Genomic DNA, 19,354 nt, shown 5'->3' on the forward strand with positions numbered 1-19,354 from the left:
CATGGTTCATAAGTTTATCTTGTCTTAAAGCTGCATAATATTCCATCGTATGTATATACCACAGTTTGTTTAGCCACTCTTCTGTTGATGGACATTTTGGCTGTTTCCATCTCTTTGCAATTGTAAATAATGCTGCTATAAACATTGGTGTGCAAATGTCCGTTTGTGTCTTTGCCCTTAAGTCCTTTGAGTAGATACCTAGCAATGGTATGGCTGGGTCGTATGGCAATTCTATATTCAGCTTTTTGAGGAACCGCCAAACTGCCTTCCACAGTGGTTGCACCCTTTGACATTCCCACCAACAGTGGATAAGTGTGCCTCTTTCTCCGCATCCTCTCCAGCACTTGTCATTTTCTGTTTTGTTGATAATGGCCATTCTGGTGGGTGTGAGATGATATCTCATTGTGGTTTTGATTTGCATTTCTCTAATGGCCAGGGACATTGAGCATCTCTTCATGTGCCTCTTGGCCATCCGTATTTCCTCTTCTGAGAGGTGTCTGTTCAAGTCTTTTTCCCATTTTGTAATTGGGTTGGCTGTCTTTTTGTTGTTGAGATGAACAATCTCTTTATAAATTCTGGATACTAGACCTTTATCTGATATATCATTTCCAAATATTGTCTCCCATTGTGTAGGCTGTCTTTCTACTTTCTTGATGAAGTTCTTTGATGCACAAAAGTGTTTAATTTTGAGGAGTTCCCATTTATTTATTTCCTTCTTCAGTGCTCTTGCTTTAGGTTTAAGGTCCATAAAACCGCCTCCAGTTGTAAGATCCATAAGATATCTCCCAACATTTTCCTCTAACTGTTTTATGGTCTTAGACCTAATGTTTAGATCTTTGATCCATTTTGAGTTAACTTTTGTATAGGGTGTGAGAGATGGGTCTTCTTTCATTCTTTTGCATATGGATATCCAGTTCTCTAGGCACCATTTATTGAAGAGACTGCTCTGTCCCAGGTGAGTTGACTTGACTGCCTTATCAAAGATCAAATGTCCATAGATGAGAGGGTCTATATCTGAGCACTCTATTCGATTCCATTGGTCGATATATCTATCTTTATGCCAATACCATGCTGTTTTGACCACTGTGGCTTCATAATATGCCTTAAAGTCAGGCAGCGCGAGACCTCCAGCTTCGTTTTTTTTCCTCAAGATGTTTTTAGCAATTCGGGGCACCCTGCCCTTCCAGATAAATTTGCTTATTGGTTTTTCTATTTCTGAAAAATACGTTGTTGGGATTTTGATTGGTATTGCATTGAATCTGTAAATCAATTTAGGTAGGATTGACATCTTAACTATATTTAGTCTTCCAATCCATGAACACGGTATGCCCTTCCATCTATTTAGGTCTTCTGTGATTTCTTTTAGCAGTTTTTTGTAGTTTTCTTTATATAGGTTTTTTGTCTCTTTAGTTAAATTTATTCCTAGGTATTTTATTCTTTTAGTTGCAATTGTAAATGGGATTCGTTTCTTGATTTCCCCCTCCGCTTGTTCATTGCTAGTGTATAGAAATGCTACAGATTTTTGAATGTTGATCTTGTAACCTGCTACTTTGCTGTACTCATTTATTAGCTCTAGTAGTTTTGTTGTGGATTTTTCCGGGTTTTCGACGTATAGTATCATATCGTCTGCAAACAGTGATAGTTTTACTTCTTCCTTTCCAATTTTGATGCCTTGTATTTCTTTTTCTTGTCTAATTGCTCTGGCTAGAACCTCCAACACAATGTTGAATAATAGTGGTGATAGTGGACATCCTTGTCTTGTTCCTGATCTTAGGGGGAAAGTTTTCAATTTTTCCCCATTGAGGATGATATTAGCTGTGGGTTTTTCATATATTCCCTCTATCATTTTAAGGAAGTTCCCTTGTATTCCTATCTTTTGAAGTGTTTTCAACAGGAAAGGATGTTGAATCTTGTCGAATGCCTTCTCTGCATCAATTGAGATGATCATGTGATTTTTCTGCTTTGATTTGTTGATATGGTGTATTACATTAATTGATTTTCTTATGTTGAACCATCCTTGCATACCTGGGATGAATCCTACTTGGTCATGATGTATAATTCTTTTAATGTGTTGTTGTTGTTGGATACGATTTGCTAGAATTTTATTGAGGATTTTTGCATCTGTATTCATTAGAGAGATTGGTCTTTAGTTTTCTTTTTTTGTAATATCTTTGCCTGGTTTTGGTATGAGGGTGATGTTGGCTTCATAGAATGAATTAGGTAGTTTTCCCTCCACTTCGATTTTTTTGAAGAGTTTGAAGAGAATTGGTACTAATTCTTTCTGGAACGTTTGGTAGAATTCACATGTGAAGCCATCTGGTCCTGGACTTTTCTTTTTAGGAAGCTTTTGAATGACTAATTCAATTTCTTTACTTGTGATTGGTTTGTTGAGGTCATCTATGTCTTCTTGAGTCAAAGTTGGTTGTTCATGTCTTTCCAGGAACCCGTCCATTTCCTCTAAATTGTTGTATTTATTAGCGTAAAGTTGTTCATAGTATCCTGTTATTACCTCCTTTATTTCTGTGAGGTCAGTAGTTATGTCTCCTCTTCCATTTCTGATCTTATTTATTTGCATCCTCTCTCTTCTTCTTTTTGTCAATCTTGCTAAGGGCCCATCAATCTTATTGATTTTCTCATAGAACCAACTTCTGGCCTTATTGATTTTCTCTATTGTTTTCATGTTTTCAATTTCATTTATTTGTGCTCTAATCTTTGTTATTTCTTTCCTTTTGCTTGCTTTGGGGTTAGCTTGCTGTTCTTTCTCCAGTTCTTCCAAATGGATAGTTAATTCCTGAATTTTTGCCTTTTCTTCTTTTCTGATATAGGCATTTAGAGCAATAAATTTCCCTCTTAGCACTGCCTTTGCTGCGTCCCATAAATTTTGATATGTTGTGTTTTCATTTTCATTCGCCTCGAGGTATTTGCTAATTTCTCTTGCAATTTCTTCTTTGACCCAGTCGTTGTTTAGGAGTGTGTTGTTGAGCCTCCACGTATTTGTGAATTTTCTGGCACTCTGCCTATTATTGATTTCCAACATCATTCCTTTATGGTCCGAGAAAGTGTTGTGTAAGATTTCAATCTTTTTAAATTTGTTGAGACTTGCTTTGTGACCCAGCATATGGTCTATCTTTGAGAATGATCCATGAGCACTTGAGAAAAAGGTGTATCCTGCTGTTGTGGGATGTAATGTCCTATAAATGTCTATTAAGTCTAGTTCATTTATAGTAATATTCAGATTCTCTATTTCTTTGTTGATCCTCTGTCTAGATGTTCTGTCCCTTGATGAGAGTGGTGAGTTGAAGTCTCCAACTATTATGGTATATGAGTCTATTTCCCTTTTCAGTGTTTGCAGTATATTCCTCACGTATTTTGGGGTATTCTGATTCAGTGCGTAAATATTTATGATTGTTATGTCTTCTTGTTTAATTGTTCCTTTTATTAGTATATAGTGTCCTTCTTTGTCTCTTTTAACTGTTTTACATTTGAAGTCTAATTTGTTGGATATTAGTATAGCCACTCCTATTCTTTTCTGGTTGTTATTTGCATGAAATATCTTTTCCCAACCTTTCACTTTCAACCTATGTTTATCTTTGGGTCTAAGATGTGTTTCCTGTAGACAGCATATCGAAGGATCCTGTTTTTTAATCCATTCTGCCAATCTATGTCTTTTGATTGGGGAATTCAGTCCATTGACATTTAGTGTTATTACTGTTTGGATAATATTTTCCTCTAACATTTTGCCTTTTGTATTATATATATCATATCTGATTTTCCTTCTTTCTACACTCTTTTCCATATCTCTCTCTTCTGTCTTTTTGTATCTGACTCTAGTGTTCCCTTTAGTATTTCTTGCAGAGCTGGTCTCTTGGTCACAAATTCTTTCAGTGACTTTTTGTCTGAGAATGTTTTAATTTCTCCCTCATTTTTGAAGGATAATTTTGCTGGATATAGGAGTCTTGGTTGGCAGTTTTTCTCTTTTAGTATTTTAAATATATCATCCCACTGTCTTCTAGCTTCCATGGTTTCTGCTGAGAAATCTACACAAAGTCTTATTGGGTTTCCCTTGTATGTAATGGATTGTTTTTCTCTTGCTGCTTTCAAGATCTTCTCTTTCTCTTTGACCTCTGACATTCTAACTAGTAAGTGTCTTGGAGAACGCCTATTTGGGTCTAATCTCTTTGGGGTGTGCTGCACTTCTTGGATCTGTAATTTTAGGTCTTTCATAAGAGTTGGGAAATTTTCAGTGATAATTTCTTCCATTAGTTTTTCTCCTCCTTTTCCCTTCTCTTCTCCTTCTGGGACACCCACAACACGTATATTTGTGCGGTTCATATTGTCCTTGAGTTCCCTGATACCCTGTTCAAATTTTTCCATTCATTTCCCTATAGTTTCTGTTTCTTTTTGGAATTCAGATGTTCCATCCTCCAAATCACTAATTCTATCTTCTGTCTCTTTAAATCTATCATTGTAGCTATCCATTATTTTTTCTATGTTTGCTACTTTATCCTTCACTTCCATAAGTTCTGTGATTTGTTTTTTCAGTTTTTCTATTTCTTCTTTATGTTCAGCCCATGTCCTCTTCATGTCCTCCCTCAATTTATCGATTTCATTTTTGAAGAAGTTTTCCATTTCTGTTCGTATATTCAGCATTAGTTGTCTCAGCTCTTGTGTCTCATTTGAGCTATTGGTTTGTTCCTTTGACTGAGCCATATTCTCAATCTTTTGAGCGTGGACAGTTATCTTCTGCTGCTGGTGTCTGGGCATTTATTCAGATTTCTCTTGGTGTTGGACCCAGCAAGGTTGTAATATTTTTCTGTGAAATCTCTGGGTTCTGTTTTTCTTATCCTGCCCAGTAGGTGGCGCTCGTGGCACACGTTTGTCTGCGGGTCCCACCAGTAAAAGGTGCTGTGGGACCTTAAACTTTGGAAAACTCTCGCCGTCCTGGGGGTTCGCTAGCCGAAGCGGCTTGAGCCGGCCCGGGGTCCGAATGCAGGGAGGGTGTCCGAACGCAGGGAGGGTTGCTGGTCGCCGCAGCCAGGGAAAGAGCCCGTCCGAATTTCCTAGTCAGCCCTGGGCAACAAGCGTGGCGGGAGGGTGCCAGCGGCAGCGGCCCGCCCGAGAGAGTGCACGTTCCCCGGGAGTCACGGGGTCACCGTTCTCCGAGGCCTGGGGGTTTCCGATCCAATTCTCTCAGTTGGTCCGGGGGCTGCGCGTGGTGTGGGCGCCAGTCGCCTTGGTTTCAGGGGACCACCTCTCCAATTCTCCCAGCCGGCCCGGAAAGGGGGAAGGGAGTAACTCCGGCCGCTTGCCACCCCGCCCGGTAAGGCCCGCGCCTCGGCGATCTCACCCGAGCTGCTTCTCTCAGCCAGCCAGCCGTTCCAGGATGGGGTACGCTGTCTTTTTTATCTCTGTTGTGGCTTTGGGCGCTTTCTGTATCGTTTCTACTCCCCTAGTAGGTGTCCTGGAGAAGAAACTAAGATCCGCGCGTCTTACTAAGCCGCCATCTTCCAGGAAGTCCCCAAGTCAGTCACTTTAAAAAAGATATCTTTAAGAGTTGTTGAGGGTAATATGTCCTATTGAAACTGACACTAACTCATGAAAGTCTTCACCTAGAACTTAACCACAGCAACTTTTTTCTCTTAAAAGAAGTTTTGTTTGAGCTTATAAGAACAACCTCTTTTTTTTACTAATTTTAGAAATCATCTTCCAAATCATATGACTGCTAGTGTTTTTATCTACTCTTGCAACTGTCATAAGTTTGACTTATCCTGTCTCAGCAAGTCGTTTCTTCATTACATTATAATGTTTGCCTCTCAAGCCAACCATATTATAGTTGTAAGCCCACAGCATATAAAGGAGTAATGATGGATTATCCTGTAACCATGGATGTGCCCAACTGATCTTTATTGGTGCTATGTTTTAGTAATGTTGAAATATAAATGACCTTACTTGTTCAATCCCACTTACCAGTTGTTGGAACAACTTGGCGCTGCTTCATGAACTGTGGCAACACACACTGCAATTGACGCCCAGCCCCAACCTGAAACTGAGGCACTCGACTCTGTACAAGCATTGTGCTCTGTTTATGTGTCATTTTTAGTATTTAACACAATCCATTTTAACTGGTTGTATTAGTTACCATCAAAATGGGAGATGCACCCACCATCTGTATCATAATCACATGTCTGAAATTTTACAATTAGAGAACATCAATTATTCATCTCTTTATTAAAATGCTTGCATATGGTAAACTTTAACATATATTGTCGGTATTTAGTTTAAAAGTGCCAAATAGTTCTTGGAAACATGAACATAGTTAGAGTATTTAATGGATGGATATGCTTCTGAACATTTCAAAAAGATAAGGGCAATCAAGGTACCAACCCCATAAGTACTATTAAGGGAAAATAAGAGTATTTTCCTAATAAGTACAAGAAAGATGCAATGAACAGCAGGCACAGTTATCGCTTGCCATGCCAGAGACCCCGGTTTGATTCCTAGTTTGCCTGCCCATAAAAAAAAAAAAAAAAAAAAAAAAAAAAAGAAGGCAAGGAAAGAAAAGTTTAAATGAAGTATAGTTAGATGCAAGTACTACCCATGATAACCTTTCAGTAAATATAAGCATATTGCCTTCTGATTTTTCGTACAATTTTAAAGCTATGCATTCAAGACTATCCATTTTTATTTTCACCAGGCTATCCAATTCAAAATCCTAACATGAGCTTCCCATTGGACAACGGTGAATACTCATTGGAGAAGGATTTACAGAATTCCAGAGAAGTGACACACTTTCTTCACTCTGAGACAGGTAAGAAATTGTCCATTAAACACCAGAGAAAGAAGGAAATTAAAGTTCAGCCTTATTCAGGGTCAAGCTCTTTGAGATACTCTCTAGGAGTTCCTATCTTTCCACTAGAGGTTAACCCAATGCATGTAACTCGCTCACTTTCTACCTGATGGCACCTGCAATTTCTGTTTTTCTTTCAGGCTTTCTTCTCGAGTGAGAAAATGAAGAAAATACTTCAAAACAGATAAAGCTCGAGGATAAATATTCATTTATTTTTACCTTAGAGGGTACCCCTATCCATGACCCCATTTCAGAAAAATATTACAAACACTTGAAATATCAACATGAAATCCACCCAGACGATCTACACTCAGATTTCACAAAGCTTGTAGATGATCAGAGCTACTTTGTAGGAGAAAAACCTGAGGTCTCTAACCTGGAAGAAGCTCTCAAATCTAGTCTCCGTGTACAAAAGTGTCGAGGTGTGAAACCCCTTAATTCTCAGAGTGTAGACTGTTTTGCTCAGAATTCACAAGTTTTGGGGAACCAGAAATCCCATTTAGGCAAAGAACTTCACAAGTGCCCTGAATGTGGGGAAAGTTTCCTTCGTATTTCAGTCCTTTCTAGAGACCAACGAATTCACACAGGGGAGAGACCCTATGAGTACACTGTATGTAAAAAGCAATTCGCTCAGCAGGCATACCTTACAGTGCATCAAAACAGACATTCTGAAGTTGAAACTTATAAATGCCTAGAGTGTGGCAAGAATTTTCGTCATAGATCCAGTCTTAAAAGACATGTGACAACTCATACAGGTGAAAAACCTCATAGATGTGAGAGTTGTGGGAAAAGTTTTGTTCAACTGACAGCTCTTACTTTGAACCAGAGAACTCACACTAAAGAGAAGCCTTTTAAATGCAGTTACTGTGGGAAAACCTTTACACAGAAGCCAAGCCTTGTGACTCTTTTAAGAATTCATACAGGGGAGAAGCCATACAAGTGTAATCATTGTTCTAAATGTTTCAGACAGAGGACAGGCGTGATTGTACACCAAGTCATTCACTTTAAAAAAGATATCTTTAAGAGTTGTTGAGGGTAATATGTCCTATTGAAACTGACACTAACTCATGAAAGTCTTCACCTACCACTTAACAGCAGCAAATTTTTTCCCTTAAAAGAAGTTTTGTTTGAGCTTATAAGAACAACCTCTTTTTTTTTTTTTACTAATTTTAGAAATCGGTTTCCAAATCATATGAGTGCCAGAGTATTTATCTACTCTTGCAACTGTCATAGGTTTGACTTATCCTGTCTCAGCAAGTCGTTTCTTCATTACATTATAATGTTTGCCTCTCAAGCCAACCATATTATAGTTGTAAGCCCACAGCATATAAATGAGTAATGATGGATTATCCTGTAACCATGGATGTACCCAACTGATCTTTATTGGTGCTATGTTTTAGTAATGTTGAAATATAAATGACCTTACTTGTTCAATCCCACTTACCAGTTGTTGGAACAACTTGGCGCTGCTTCACGAACTGTGGCAACACACACTGCAATTGACTCCCACCTCCAACCTGAAACTGAGGCACTCGACTCTGTACAAGCATCGTGCTCTGTTTATGTGTCATTTTTGGTATTTAACACAATCCATTTAACTGGTTGTATTAGTTACCATCAAAATGGGAGATGCACCCACCATCTGTATCATAATCACATGTCTGAAATTTTACAGGCTAGAGAACATCAATTATTCATCTCTTTTTTAAAATGCTTGCATATGGTAAACTTTAACATATATTGTCGGTATTTAGTTTAAAAGTGCCAAATTGATCTTGGAAACATGAACATAGTTAGAGTATTTAATGGATGGATATGCTTCTGAACATTTCAAAAAGATAAGGGCAATCAAGGTACCAACCCCATAAGTACTATTAAGGGAAAATAAGAGAATTTTCCTAATAAGTACAAGAAAGATGCAATGAACAGTAGGCACAGTTCTCGCTTGCCATGCCAGAGACCCCGGTTTGATTCCTAGTTTGCCTGCCCATAAAAAAGAAAAAAAAAGGAAGTAAAAAAAGAAAAGATTAAATGAAGTATAGTTAGATGCAAGTACTACCCACGATAAGCTTTCAATAAATATAAGCATATTGCCTTCTGATTTTTCGTTCAATTTTAAAGCTATGCATTCAAGACTATCCATTTTTATTTTCACCAGGCTATCCAATTCAAAATCCTAACATGAGCTTCCCATTGGACAACGGTGAATACTCATTGGAGAAGGATTTACAGAATTCCAGAGAAGTGACACACTTTCTTGACTCTCAGACAGGTAAGAAATTGTCCATTAAACACCAGAGAAAGAAGCAAAGAAAAGTTCAGCCTTATTCAGGGTCAAGAACTTTGAGATACTCTCTAGGAGTTCCTATCTTTCCACTAGAGGTTAACCCAATACATGTTACTCCGTCACTTTCTACCTGATGGCATCTGCAATTTCTGTTTTTCTTTTAGGCTTTCATCACGAGAGAGAAAATGAAGAAAATACTTCAAAACAGATAGAGCTAGAGGATACATATTCATTTATTTTTACCTTAGAGAATACCCCTATCCATGACCCCATTTCACAAAAATGTTACAAACACTTCAAATATCAACATGAAATCCACTCAGACGATCTACACTCAGATTTCACAAAGCTTGTAGATGATCAGAGCTACTTTCTAGGAGAAAAACCTGAGGTCTCTAACCTGGAAGAAGCTCTCAGTCCTAGTCCCCGAGTAAAAAAGTATCCACGTCGGAAACCCCTTAATTCTCAGAGTGTAGACTGTTTTGCTCAGAATTCACACGTTTTGGGGAACCAGAAATCCCATTCAGGCAAAGTACTTCATAAGTGCCCTGAATGTGGGTATAGTTCCCTTCGTATTTCAGATCTTTCTAGACACCAACGACTTCACACAGGGGAGAGACCCTATCAGTGCACTGTATGTAAAATGCAATTCATTCGACAGGCATCGCTTAGAGCGCATCAAAAAAGGCATTCTGAAGTTGAAACTTATAAAAGCCCAGAGTGTGGCAAGAATTTTCGTCTTAGATGCAGTCTTAAAAAAAATGTGACAACTCATACAGGTGAAAAACCTCATAGATGTGAGAGTTGTGGGAAAAGTTTTTTTCAACTGACAGCTCTTACTTTGCACCAGAGAACTCACACTAAAGAGAAGCCTTTTAAATGCGGTTAATGTGGGAAAACCTTTACACAGAAACCAACCCTTGTGACTCATTTAAGAATTCATACAGGGGAGAAGCCATACAAGTGTAATCATTGTTCTAAGTGTTTCAGACAGATTACAGGCTTGATTTTACACCTAGTCAGTCACTTTAAAAAAGATATCTTTAAGAGTTGTTGAGGGTAATATGTCCTATTGAAACTGACACTAACTCATGAAAGTCTTCACCTAGCACTTAACTGCAGCCACCTTTTTGTCTTTAAAGAAATTTTGTTTGAGCTCATAAGAACAACCTCTTTTTTTTTTTTTTTACTAATTTTAGAAATCATCTTCCAAATCATTGGAGTTCTAGAGTATGTATCTACTCTTGCAACTGTCATAGGTTTCACTTATCCTGTCTCAGCAAGTCGTTTCTTCATTACATTAAAATATTTGCCTCTCAATCCAACCATATTATACTTGTAAGCCCACAGCATACAAATGATTAATGATGGATTTTCCTGTCAACCATCGATGTGCCCAACTGATCTTTATTGGTGCTATGTTTTAGTAATGTTGAAATATAAATGCCCTTACTTGTTCAATCCCACTTACCAGTTGTTGGAACAACTTGGCGCTGCTTCGTGAACTGTGGCAACACACACTGCAGTTGACTCCCACCTCCAATCTAAAACTGAGGCGCTCGACTCTGTATAAGTATCGTGCTCTGTTTATGTGTCATGTTTGGTATTTAATGCAATCCATTTTAACTGGTTTTATTAGTTACCATCAAAATAGGAGATGCACCCACCATCTGTATCATAATCACGTCTGAAATTTTACAGGCTAGAGAACATCAATTATTCATCTCTTTATTAAAATGCTTCCATATGGTAAACTTTAGCATGTATTGTCGGTATTTAGTTTAAAAGTGCCAAATAGTTCTTGGAAACATGCATACTTAGAACATTTAATGGATGGTTATGCTGCTGAACATTTCAAAAAGATCAGGGCAAACAAGGTACCAACCTCATAAGTACTATTAAGGGAAAATAAGAGTACGTTCCTGATAAGTACAAGAAAGATGCAATGAACAGCAGGCAGAGTTCTAGCTTGCCATGCCGGAGACCCCGGTTTGATTCCTAGTTTGCCTGCCCATACAAAAAAAAAAAAAGAAAGAAAGAAAATAAAAGATTAAATGAAGTATACTTAGATGCAAGTACTACCCACGATAAGCTTTCAGTAAATATAAGCATATTGCCTTTTGATTTTTCGTTGAATTTTAAAGCTATGCCTTCAAGACTATCAATTTTTCTCAGAGTCTAATTGTTGTAATCTAGAAGTATATATATATGTGTGTATATATATATATATATATGTATATAAAATGTTCTTAATGATGATTTTTAAGTTTTGTCCTTTTGCAGTTTTCATGTTATTCTTTGACCCAAGAGTTGGACAGTGCTGACCTTGTCCTCCTAATTTTTGGTTTGTACTGCATGTTGATTAAGAAACGAAGTTCCTTATATTTATAGTTCATTTAAGTTTTCTTGACCACCTATATCTGGTAAAAGTTAATAAGTATCCTGAAGAACATAGAAAATAAGTGTTTTATTTATAGGGCACATATCTAGAATATAGTTTTGGACCTCCTTCAGTTTTCATTGTCCAATAACGACTTCTCAGAGGTTAGCAAAGCCTGGACCCATACTTTTAAGGGCACGGTATATTAAAATATTAGACAAATATTGATATATTTTAAATATTTACATTTAACTAACATGTTTAAGACCCAACACAGGAATGTACGAATTACTGTAGTTTATTTCAAAAATCTAAAATTTGAGTCCTTTTATGAAAGTCATGCTATTAACTGTTGGCCCTGATAGAGGCCAGTTTAACCCTACTTTGAAGTTCATTCTGTAGTAATTCTCTAGCCATGTCTTACCAACTAGGTCCCTTTCTTAAGAATGAGAGAAATTAGAGAGTGAGCAAGAAAGAGTTAAAGCCCTCTCATCTTGGTCTGGGTTGGGGGGAAAACACATTCTCTGTCTTATCTCCTGAGATAGTAGAGTTGTCCTTGGGCAGGGAGGAGTCCCTACTCCTAAGATATTTCTCTCAAGGTGTTCCCCCTAATGGTAAGGTATCCCCTACATACCCCAAGGGAACAAGAATGAAATAAGGAAATTCATTATTCTTATCCCAATTCTTCCAGTTTTAAGCTGCAAGAAAGTATAATTTGCACTGGAAATCTCTTCCAAATGTTTGTTAGAAAAATGTCCTTGACGAATATGCAAATCATGGTTTCTTTGTCATTTATAGCAATTTTAAAACATGGCCTCAGATCTTTTGCTCATCTCCCTGTGGTTGGCAGAATGGTGCCCCCTAAGGATTTCCGTGTCCTAAAACCTGGAACCATGAATGTGTTTCCGTTCGAAACAATAGGGGTTATGCAAATGTGATTAAGTTCAGGATCTTGAAATCAGATTATGCCCACTGTTCAACTTTACTATCCCAAGTTTTCTTATCAGAGAAAGACGGAAGCAGGAGAGTCAGGGAAGGAGAGGTGGTGACAGGAACAAAGTTTGGAATTCTGCCATTGCTGGAAAAGGCCAGGAGACATGAATTGCACGAAGCCTCTAAAACTTTTGTAAACTCAAAGAACAGGTTCTCCTCTAGAGCCTCCAGAAGGAATGCAGCTCTGTTGGCATCTTGATTTTAGCCCAGCGAGACCCATTTTGGACTTCCGACTTGCAGAACTTTATGGGACTTCCGACTTTCAGAACTTTAAGATTATAAATAAATTTGTTGTTTTGAACAACTGAGTTTGTGATATCTGTTACAGCAGCAACTGGATCGAATACGCTTCCCATCAAGAGGTGTGATCTGTGTTCCCTACCCTTAGATCTGGGCAGGTTTCAGGCTGCTACTAATTGTAGCAGGCTGAATTGGTAGCACTTGAGTACAGCAGGAGAGATGCGGTGCAAATTCTGCTAGGTCTTAAAAGACGTGCAGTATCCATCTTTTCCACGATGAGTCAAAGGAAACAATTTGTGCCCCAATTAAATAATCTATGTCTGCTTTAATTTGATTTCATCTCTGTACGTGTGTGTGATTATTTTGGAGGTCGATCTGCGCTGTGTTTGCTTCAATATTGTCTCAGGGTTCCTTATTTGACTTATGAACTTGTACTCATCTTAGTTTGGAAACCTCACATAATTGTTTCTCTCTGGATACAGTCTGCTCTTAAAAGTCACTTTGCTAACCCTCTGTAATCTAGTGAAACAATTTCTAAGTTAGTAAGATTTTCACAATTTTGGGCTTTCAAAATTATGGAGCAAAAACACGAAAGCCACCCTCTAGCATTTGGCTTGCTAAATTTTCTGTTTTACTTTACTATTTAATACTGAAAATACATTCATAGAATGTGTTGTTGTGGCATAGAATATGTTATTCTATTTTACACATAGAAAATGTGTAAACGGTCATTGGGAAAAATAAAAATGTATAGAGGACATAGAGAGAAAAGCCCAAGAGGCCCCCTTCTCCGGTTCTACTCTCTAGAGACAGCCCTCTTGTTTCCTTTTTATCCATCCAGATAGTTAAGCATAAAAAGATATTTTCCAGTTTTTTTCAAAAGTAAGACCATATTACATACATTGTACTACAGGCTGGTTTTCTTCATTTTATCTATATTGGCCATCTTTGCACACTAGCCCGCAGAAATTCACCAAGTTGTTTTCAGTGGCTGCCGCATAGTCCATGGAATGGATTCTCAATTTATTCAACCAGTCCCTATTGATATACATTTAAGTTGGTTCCCAATGGGTAACCCGTTTTCAAATGAAGAAGGCAGGTGAATGTTTGAGGAGGGTAATGTCCACCTCAGACTGACATAAAAGTATTGGATAAAAGAGAAGGTGGACACAGTTTGGTCATGTTTATCTGAATTATAAGCAGGGAAAGCATCTTCATGTGCAAGATCTTTACAGATGGAATGCTGGAACTGGAACTACAGGTAGATCACTTAACTGGGTATTTTCAAATTTGTTTTGGATGAGGAGGAGGGATTACAATACACTTGGATCTAAGAACATCTTTCTTTCGGTTTCAATATTAGAAAAGGTTTAAAAGTGGTGCTTGTCTGGTTGAAGGACAGGTCTAGGCCTAGAGCCAATCCCATTAGTTTCACCCAGATGGACTTCAAGAAATCCATGAACCCCCCGAAAAGGCAACTCACTGGCTTATACCGGAGTGAAATGCATACCTGGAAGAGGGCCCAAACTCCCTCCCACCTCCCTCTTCTTTTTAACATGGGGATGAGGCTGCAATGCAGAAAACAAAGAATAGGGATGCAGAGGATGGGACTCCAACTAAGACTGGGTTTTGATAAGGGTGCTTATGGAATGATTCCACAAGCTGTACATTCTGATACTGTTCTCACACATTTACCCAGTTAGAAATTTTCCAGTCACAATAAATGTATCCCAGGGACACGGGTCATCAAGTGGCTCACATTTTTGACCATCAGTTCCCCCAATACCACCTCTATCAGTCAGAGCTGGGTCTACGCTGTGAGTATTTACTCGGACTGCCCCCCACTCACTCCCAACAGTGACAACTGAATGAAGGCCAAGGGCGTGAATCAACTACAGTGCAAATCTCTTGATTCCCCATGAATGCATGCTACAGTTTCTATAAAGCAATTCGGAATGCTGTCATAGAAGAATTTCATGTCATTCTGATGACAAATATTTATTGAATCTGCCAACACTAAAACTGCACACCCTTTCCTTTTTATGTCACATCACTCCACCAGAGTCTGAGCAGTGCTATTCAAAGTGTGACTCAACACTCACGTGTTGGTGTGGGAATTGCTTCTTTTTGGACCCCCCAAATGTGAATTCAGACATTGAGTTGAAGCATTTGGAAACTTGGAGTAAGTTGAAAGTGCACCTTTAAATCTACTGAATCTAATAACAATATCAGAAATTAGTCTTATGATTTACATGTATCTGACTTTTTATTTCACATTCTTATGATTATTTTTATTGTACTTTACAAATACATTAGAATGCTCCTTCTCCATTTGTGGAAGCTGCTGGAAGTTAAAGAGACTGTTATTGCTAAAGCACTTGGATACCCTAGTGGATACAAGAGAAGATGCCAAACAGTACTGGGTGATTTGAACTTGGAGAAGTGAAAGCCTCTCCTTGGGCTTGTGCAGGGAATTTTCCACATCTCCTAAGAAGTGGACGCGCAGATTCTGGCTGAGCTCTAACACCAATGCTTAGCATAACATCCTAAGATTCGACTTCCTAATTTGAGGAATGGTTACGTTTCTCTGCTACCAGCAAGGCTGGTTTAGTGTGGAGGAAAAGACATTTGATTGTGAGTCAGGTGACGTAGGTTCTGGTTTTTGTCCTAACAACTCAATTTACCATTAAGACATTGAGTATTAAACTATAATGCTGAAGGCTTAACTAAATCAATGTCCCTCTAGCCGGTGTCCCATACCAGTGCTCTGAGAGATGTTAGGAATGAACAAACCAACCCCCTCACACACACACACAAATTCTTCTGTGCTTAAAAAACACAGGAAAGGGGGGCAAAGGTAGCTCAGTGGTAGAATTCTTGCCTGCCATGCGGCAGACCTGGGTTCGATTCCTGGCCCACGTACATCCCATGACAAGCAGGATTACCATGGCAACAACACATCATCAGTGACAAACAAAACAAAGAAACCCACAAAACCAACCAACAAACAAAACTCAACAAATGGTGCTGCAATAACAGGATACTCACATGGAAGAATAATGAAATGTGACCCCGCCATACAGCATACACACGCAAAAAAAGAAAGACCCATGGCAAAACGCATACTTATATCCCTCTCCCTTAATCCCTTAGATTCTCAGTATACATTTACACCCAAATGCTATCATCAGTCCAAGATTACGGGAACAATAACGTTACATAACTTCTATTCTCCTAATTTGCTTGAAGAGTATTTTCTTTTCATGACGCACATCTTAGTAGCTGTCAAACAGCATTGCCTGAGTATGTGTGGTGGGCCCTGAGTGAGGAAGATTTCTAGCTTCCTTCGAGAGCAGGTTTTGACATTCTATAATGTCAAAAATCTCAGTTTTGAGAGAATTAACGGGAAGTGTCCCATTCTTGCAAGGCCCCCAGGTGGTCTCTGTTAACATTCAGGCCACTACTACTTGGAAGTCCTGAATAGCAGACACTGCTGTATTGTGCGATGGGTGGAGACGCAAGCTGCGTGGAGGTGCTTCTCCCATAGCACCTTATGAATCCCTTCCTATACCAGAGTAAAGTCCCCAGAGCCCTGGCCTTGGAAGTTTGTACAATTAGAATGACAGCCAGAGCAGCTGTCTCCAATTACTAGTTCTCTCTGAGCTCCCTGTAAAGGAACGGAATACTCTTCTCTTCTATTCCTCTTGCTAGAGAATGAGACAAGGACTCATGGGTGTCGTGTATGTGTTGACTATCTGACGCCCTGGAAATGAAGATCACTGAACTTGAGGAAACTGAGAGCTAATTTTCAGATGGCCAGAGCAGGTTCTGCTCTTTGATAGATATAGTGTCTTTATTTACGTATTTATTTATAAAGGACAAACTATGTGTCGCGTTTGTGTTAGGTGCTGAAGTTGCGAGGCTGAACAAGACAGGCAACTTATTTACTTTTCCTCAAGAATGACCTTTGCATCTCTCTAGGTCTCTGTTAATAACAGATCTTTATGTTTAAGTGCTTGGATGATTTTTTATTCTTTCATCATCTTTAGGGTCAACCTCCACTTGGTGACTTTTTTTTAGACTGTAGGCACTAGGCAAACTTCCTATTCCCTGTGGACTTTCTGGAGTCTCAGAAGGCTCAAAAGCCTGCAAATTTTTCTCCTGCATATGTCACAAAAATAAGGTGGCTCAATAAATGTCTTCTCCAGTCTTTAACAAGGTGCACATTCTGACAGAAACTTTTCCCATATACCTGGCATTTAAAGGGAATCTTTCCTGCGTGAGTTCTTTGATGTGCATGGAGGTTTGTGGTATGACTGAAGCTTTACCAACACCAGGGGCATCTATATGATTTTATTCTTTGGTGTGTCATGAAGTGCTTATTAAGATATAAACGACAACTAACACCTCTAAAACATTATTGACACATATGGGGCTTCTCTTCCGTGTAAACGCCTTGGTGCTTAATAATTTCAGTCCTAATTCTGAAGCTTTCCCCACATTCCTGGCATTTGATGGACTTCTCTCCTATGTGAATTTTTTGATATACATGAAGATTTGTGGTGTGACTGAAGCTTTTCCCACAGCAGGAACAATTCTAGGGTTATGTTCCTTGGCGTCTCATTAGATGCTTATTAAGTTATAAACTAAACCTCTTAAAACATAGTTGGCATGTATCTAGTTTCTGCTCAGTGTTCATTCCCTGGTGCTTAATAATATTGATTTAATTCTGAAGTTTTCCCCATTTTCCTGACATTTATGGCAACTCCACACCCTGTGGAAAGTCACGGACATATCCACTGGTGGAAGGCATGATTTTCGTGGGTTCTCTGAAGGGAATTGTTGTGGATGTTAGCTACTTCACAAGATTAAAACATGCCTAGCTGAGAGGAATCAAACAGGAACATAGTTGTGAGTGAAGCTCCTGCAGAGCATAATAGCTTTGAAAAATTGAAGTTGTGGCTCTGATCTAGCCAGGGACTGATGGGAAACAATCGGCTTCCTTCAGGAGGAGGCATCCTATAAGCCCCTGAGTGACAGCGCCAGTTCTCTTGGAGGGCCCCCAGGAAGGAAGGGAGCACAGACAGCAAGCACAGTGGGGAGGCGGTCCCAACCAACGTGCATATTCTCGTGGGCCCCACAACAACCACGGATGGCCAATCCCCAGGAGGATGCTAGGACCTCACACCTCTGGTAGCTGCCTTTTATGGGGCAGATACAGTAAGGACACCCTGCGCCCCTAAGGGCTAAGCTAGAAGCCCAAGGCCCTGGAGTTGGTATTTTCCATCGCATCCACAGAGGGAGCTGGTTCTGGGCCTATTCTAGCCTGGAGGTGGGCCTGGAGACGATTTCTGAGGGAGACCGGCTTCTCAGTGAAGTGAAGAAGCCCTGTGGCAGCCCCACTTCTGCTGTACTTAGACTCCACAGTTAGGTGGAAGTTAGGTGGAAATTATTAAGCACCAGGGAGTTCACACGGAAGAGAAACCCCATAAGTGTCAATAATGTTTTAGAGGTTTTAGTTGTAGTTTATATCTAAATAAGCACTTAATGAACACCAAAGAATAAAACCATATAGATGCTCCTGGTGTTGGAAAAGCTTCAGTCATGACAGAGCAGTCTCTTCAATAAATGGTGCCTAGAGAACTGGATATCCATATGCAAAAGAATGAAAGAAGACCCATCTCTCACACCCTATACAAAAGTTAACTCAAAATGGATCAAAGATCTAAACATTAGGTCTAAGACCATAAAACAGTTAGAGGAAAATGTTGGGAGATATCTTATGGATCTTACAACTGGAGGCGGTTTTATGGACCTTAAACCTAAAGCAAGAGCACTGAAGAAGGAAATAAATAAATGGGAACTCCTCAAAATTAAACACTTTTGTGCATCAAAGAACTTCATCAAGAAAGTAGAAAGACAGCCTTCACAATGGGAGACAATATTTGGAAATGATATATCAGATAAAGGTCTAGTATGCAGAATTTATAAAGAGATTGTTCATCTCAACAACAAAAAGACAGCCAACCCAATTACAAAATGGGAAAAAGACTTGAACAGACACCTCTCAGAAGAGGAAATACGGATGGCCAAGAGGCACATGAAGAGATGCTCAATGTCCCTGGCCATTAGAGAAATGCAAATCAAAACCACAATGAGATATCATCTCACACCCACCAGAATGGCCATTATCAACAAAACAGAAAATGACAAATGCTGGAGAGGATGCGGAGAAAGAGGCACACTTATCCACTGTTGGTGGGAATGTCAAAGGGTGCAACCACTGTGGAAGGCAGTTTGGCGGTTCCTCAAAAAGCTGAATATAGAACTGCCATACGACCCAGCAATACCATTGCTAGGTATCTACTCAAAGGACTTAAGGGCAAAGACACAAACGGACATTTGCACACCAATGTTTATAGCAGCATTATTTACAATTGCAAAGAGATGGAAACAGCCAAAATCTCCATCAACAGAAGAGTGGCTAAACAAACTGTGGTATATACATACGATGGAATATTATGCAGCTTTAAGACAAGATAAACTTATGAACCATGTAATAACATGGATGGACCTAGAGAATATTATGCTGAGTGAATCCAGCCAA

The 19,354-nt window shown here is 39.1% G+C and overlaps 2 protein-coding genes across 2 annotated transcripts; both read left to right on the forward strand.

Moving 5' to 3' along the window:
- Window positions 1–6,697: 6,697 nt before the first annotated feature.
- LOC143671736 (uncharacterized) lies at window positions 6,698–7,880 on the forward strand. Its single transcript, XM_077146930.1, is given in 2 exon segments — window positions 6,698–6,808; window positions 6,988–7,880. Coding segments are annotated over 2 exon segments (984 nt in total). The 5' UTR covers window positions 6,698–6,717.
- A 1,148-nt stretch (window positions 7,881–9,028) lies between these two features.
- Window positions 9,029–10,255, forward strand: LOC143671737 (uncharacterized). The gene is given in 2 exon segments (XM_077146931.1): window positions 9,029–9,119; window positions 9,299–10,255. Coding segments are annotated over 2 exon segments (984 nt in total). The 3' UTR covers window positions 10,192–10,255.
- The last annotated feature ends 9,099 nt before the right edge of the window (window positions 10,256–19,354 follow it).

This window comes from Tamandua tetradactyla, chromosome X (assembly GCF_023851605.1).
Source record: "Tamandua tetradactyla isolate mTamTet1 chromosome X, mTamTet1.pri, whole genome shotgun sequence".
Classification (NCBI taxonomy): Eukaryota; Metazoa; Chordata; class Mammalia; order Pilosa; family Myrmecophagidae; genus Tamandua; species Tamandua tetradactyla.